The sequence below is a fragment of the Schistocerca serialis genome, chromosome 2 (assembly GCF_023864345.2).
Source record: "Schistocerca serialis cubense isolate TAMUIC-IGC-003099 chromosome 2, iqSchSeri2.2, whole genome shotgun sequence".
NCBI classification, from domain to species: domain Eukaryota; kingdom Metazoa; phylum Arthropoda; class Insecta; order Orthoptera; family Acrididae; genus Schistocerca; species Schistocerca serialis.
Genome location: NC_064639.1, coordinates 965,090,128 through 965,095,188, shown reverse-complemented (window position 1 = coordinate 965,095,188; position 5,061 = coordinate 965,090,128). Strand labels below are relative to the sequence as shown.

At 50.6% G+C, this 5,061-nt stretch overlaps 1 protein-coding gene across 1 annotated transcript; it reads left to right on the top strand.

Moving 5' to 3' along the window:
* Nucleotides 1–2,380: 2,380 nt before the first annotated feature.
* Nucleotides 2,381–4,087, top strand: LOC126458355 (uncharacterized). The gene has a single exon (XM_050095326.1). It carries the CDS (start codon nucleotides 3,645–3,647, stop codon nucleotides 4,023–4,025), a length of 381 nt encoding a protein of 126 aa, XP_049951283.1. The 5' UTR covers nucleotides 2,381–3,644; the 3' UTR covers nucleotides 4,026–4,087.
* Nucleotides 4,088–5,061: the final 974 nt, after the last annotated feature.

Below are 5,061 nucleotides of genomic sequence, written 5' to 3'. Positions count from 1 at the left end.
GGGTCTGACACACCGGTGTCAATGTGTTCTTTTTTCCATTTCCAGGAGTGTAAATAGATGTTTTGGTTGATACTCAATCGACACACATCATCTGGTACAGATCTGAGTGTCTGCCATCTGGGTATTTGGGTGTCAGAGACGGAGCTTGGATCAGACAACTTACAGAGGAACTCTACGAACACACAGACATCACCACAGATAAATTTAGGAAACGATGCCTACAGTTCTATGGACAGCTATATAGGACGATGAAAACAAAGAATTTATTTGTTTTCATCCGTCCTGCGTAGATGTCCACAGAACTGTAGGCGTCTTCTCCTAAATTTATCTGTGATGATGTCTGTTTGTTCATCACGCCGGCCTCCGGCGTTCAACGATCAGCTTGCGTGGCTGTTACGCGGAGGATCCAGGTCCGATTTCTGGCACTGACAGATCTTTTCTCGGTGGAGGGACTGGTAAGGGGTTGCAGTCAGCTTCGTGAGGCAAATTGTAAAGCTGCTTGAATGATATGTAGTGGCACCAAGGTCAAGAAAGCCGACAACGGCTAGGATAGTACTGTGTTCATCCCACACCCCTCCATACCGCAGCCGTTGACAGAGGAAGACACGGCGGTCGCTCGGGCCCGACCGGTCCACAGGACCAGAACGCGGAACTTCCCGTTTCTTTATGTTATTCATCACACCAAATAGAGGTGTCTCCAAGTCTGACTACAGTTCTTTATGATCGCCCGGCGACGCTACTTTCCTGTGTACAACTTTGCAACGGATAATCTCATACCGCTGCTAATGAAAATGGTTCAAATCGCTCCAAGCCATGTGGGACTTAACAGCTGAGATCATCAGTCCCCTAGACTTGGAACTACTTAAACCTAACTCACCTAAGGACATCACACACATCCATGCCCGAGGCAGGATTCGAACCTGCGACAGTAGCAGCAGCGCCGCTGCTAATCCTATTTGGTAAATGGTATACATATATTGAAAATATTGTAGGTCCTGTTACGCCTCCTTGGGGTGCACCCAACCATGCTCTCGTGATTGTGCAACATCCGCCGTCCAGCATACCGCACTGGTTTATGTTAGTTCAAGGGTAAGATGGAAATCGTAACTGGCCACAATTGGCCTAAGTATAGGGGGTGTTTCTGACCAACGCTTTTGCACCCTCGAAGTGACGTAGATGAAGTTGAGACAAGTGCTTTAATACAAGACTGATGAGGCCGCAAATGTCGGGAAATACCCCAAAAGTGGATGGCAAATGTAAAAGCACGTGACTCGCCAGATGACATACCTTGTCGCTTGTTCAGTTGTTGGGCTTCTCAGTCCTAACCTCGCTGGTATAGGGCAATGCTACACATCGATTCGTTCGCCTATTATGTTTTCCTAGATGTACACACAGTCATCATAGTCTTGTATTATCACTGCCAGTAGCACTGCCGTACCACATCGGATAATGCAAGAACCTAAAAACGCACTCCGTCTTCAGGCCACGAGTGGCCTACCGGAACCATTCGACCGCCGAGTCATCCTCAATGGAGGTTGGGCGTGGGGTCAGCACACCGCTCTCCCGGCCGTTATGATGGTATTCTTGACCGATGCCGCTACTATTCGGTCGAGTAGCTCCTCAATTGGCATCACGAGGCTGAGTGCACCCCGGAAAATGGCAACAGCGCATGTCGGCCTGGATGGTCACCCATCCAAGTGCCGACCACGCCCGACTGCCCTTAACTTCGGTGATCTCACGGGAACCGGTGTATCCACTGCGGCAAGGCCGTTAATGCAAGAATCTAGCGGAACCATACGTAGCACGACCCCCTACAGGAAAGGGTAGGATAGACAAGCCCAGCCGCTGCATATGCGATGAGCTACGTCAGCTGGTGAAGCCACATTATCGTCATGCACTTATGGGGTAATTACCGACATTTGTCGCCCAATGTGTCTTACATTAAATTACTTATCTCAGCGTCATCTGCTCCGATTGTAGGTTTTATTTACGATAGTGCGAATGTTCCGGTGTACATCGTTAGGTATCGGAGTTAAATGCCCTCCGTACGAGTCACCCTACCGCGAGGCAAACCTGCGTAATCTCACAGCGTCCCCGGTGCATTCTCTTCCACCTGGCAGCGGACATTGCTGGCGTGCCAGAAGGAACCCTGCCCCACCTCCACCTCTTACCCGCCCGAGTGCTGCCGAGCCGCTCCGGAGACGGCCGAGTGCGGCGGCCGGCGTGGTGGGGCACGGGCGAGCGGCTGGTTGTTGTGGAGCCGGCCGAGCGACGAGGCTCCAAACTCGTCTGGCGGGTTGGCGCGCCGCGCACAGTGGGTTACAGCGTGGCCTGCCCGCCCGCGCCTGCGCAGTCGCGCCGCCTCGCTTCAGCTGTCGCCCAGCGCGCGGCCACGGCTGCAGTTCGCGAAACGGCCGCCAGCCGACCACACCGTGCGTGTGACACACGCGCTTGCGTCGCCGCGACGCACGTGCTCCCTCGGCGGCCGTGTGTTCCGGTGCGTCGCCCCTGTGAATCTGTGCAACCGCTCGCTAGTGTCAGCCATTGTGTTGCGACGGCACGCGGCGTCCTCGTGACGTCACCGGCACATTCAGTTGTCTCAACACAGCAGCGGCGGGTTTCGCGTTTATTGCTCTGGAGTGCTGGCATTTGCATACTCGCTTTTGTTTGTGACCGTCGTGCTACCGTGGCGTCGGTGTGTGGTGTGTAGATACTCGGAAGATTTGAGGGCGTACAATTCGTCGTCTGTGACAGTGTTTACTTGCAGTGTACTAGAATATTTCTCACCTGTGCGCCAATGCAAACTTCATACATCCTGTAACGTGTAGCTGGTGTTGCAGACCAATAGTGAAACAGCCAGTGAATTAACACGCTTAGGCATTTTCCATTTCGGGCAGTGTTACCCGCCGCGGTGACCTCAGGCTGACCAGGTGATTTTGTGTCGGTGCGCACCCTTGACCTTGAGCGTCGAGTGGCGACAAAAAACGGCGACTAAACGAAGGTAGAATTCCTCAGGCACGGCAACGCCGCAGGAATCGAGATTACAGCCGGATTCGCCTTCGCTGCTCGTAACACTTTTAGAGAAAAGGGAATTCTGTGTGTGACATTAGACTCCCGGAGTGGATAGCGAAGAATTATCACGTTAACGTTCTAAGCTCTGCCTTGTGCCAAGTCGCCAGTGACGGACGTGTTTTGGTGTATTTAAGAAATTGTTCAGGTGTTGAATTGTGGAGGGAAATTAGGGCTAATGACGTGAAGTACAAGAGGTGCTGTCTGAATGTTTACAGTGGCAATTTTTACGCTGTTGTCATCGAAGAAACCTACCACACCAATGAAACTTTACTGTACACCAGCTTCTATACAGAGGTGCGTTAATTTGTGCATTGTGTTTTGAGGCATAGAAGTGTGTGAAAAGAAGAGTAGTAACTGAATCGTAATCCAACGATATTAAGCACGAGGCTCAGTTGTGTATTTTTGGCAGTAACGTTACGTCGATGGAGGGTGGATTGCTTTGAGGTAAGGGAGTTGTTCGAAACTGAATAAATTGAAGACGAGGCAGTCGCAGATGAGTAAGAAGTGCAGAGTGATTATTTGTGCGAGAGCTGGTGTAGCCAGAGAGTGACAGCAGACAGGCAGTGAGAGAGATGGCGGCTATGCTGGGCAGCCTGGTGCAGCGGCTGCAGTCGCTGTCGCCGACGACTTCCCCGCTGAGCTCTCCGAAGGCGTCGCGACGCCGGCGTCGGCCGGGGCGGCACAGCGCAGAGGAGTACCGGCGAGAGGTGCAGTCGGAACCGGAGGCGGACGACGACAAGAAGACGCCGGGGGCGGGAGCGGGGGGCGGCGCCCAGCTGCTGCCCGACTCGCGCCGCCACAAGGCGGGGGCGGCGAGGCGTCGCGACGCCGCCTCCGCAGGCCTCGGCGTCCTGCAAGGCTCCAAGAGCCTCGGCCGGCTGGACGGACTCAAAGAGGTAAGCGGCGTCACTCAGCTGTGCCCAAATAGCGTCGCTTCTTGCACGTGTCCATAGTTCCGCTCAGCGTACAATGCCGGCATTCACGATCGGTATTTCGTTCTTCAACATCTAGGAACAATGACTGTCGGTACCGTAATGCAAGAGACATTCACAGAGGCTATAAACACGCATCTAGTTAATTCGTAGCCTCCATGGGTAGAAATATCAAGTTAAAAATTTGTTTCGCATTCTAAGATCTACCGTTCCTTGGCGGTGTAAAGAATTGTAGTAAGTCTGTGCAATCGAAAGATTCGGTCATTTATGTCACATGCTTTGATACTGGCAAACTCTCTCATAAAAAATTACAGGTTACTTCGCTGTGACCTAGAATATGAAATTCGGCAAGAAGCAACGTTTCGCGGAACAAGTAAAGTAAAAAAAATCTAAAACTTGTTAATTGGAATTATATCACACTTTTTTTGCCAATTTAACATACATTACACTCAACATCCGTAAAAAGCGTAATGGTCGAACATTACTGCATGCAAACATAAGTAATGTTTCAGTAAGCAAAGAAAAAATGTTTTATTAAGTCTTTCCCCTCTACATACGTAAACAGAAGTCCCTGATCGCTTCTTTTTGTATGTCCGAGCTAGTCTGAGGAAATACTGTAGAAATTTTGATCCAATTTTCGAATTCCCAGGATCAATACCCTGCTAGTATCGCTGTCGGGAATAGACAAAAATCGTTGAGATTCTCGATTCCCAGGATCTATGAATTAGCTATATACAAAATTAAGTGTATACGGAAACAGTGCACGAGACCTGCTCGCCCTTGGCCCATCTTAGAAACTAACAAAGTTCAGCAACCCGATCTGTTGATACGCCCTCACTAAGCGGTTATTTGATGTTATTCGTATATTACCAAATATCGCCGAGTGCTATGGAGCAAAGTTTGAAAATAAAATAACAAAGTCATTGTAGCCTCCAAGGATCTACATCCACATCCATACTCTGCAGACCACTGTGAAGTGCATGGCAGAGGGTACTTCATCTACATCTACATCGATACTCTGCAAATCACACTTAGGTGCCTGGCAGAGGGTTCATCA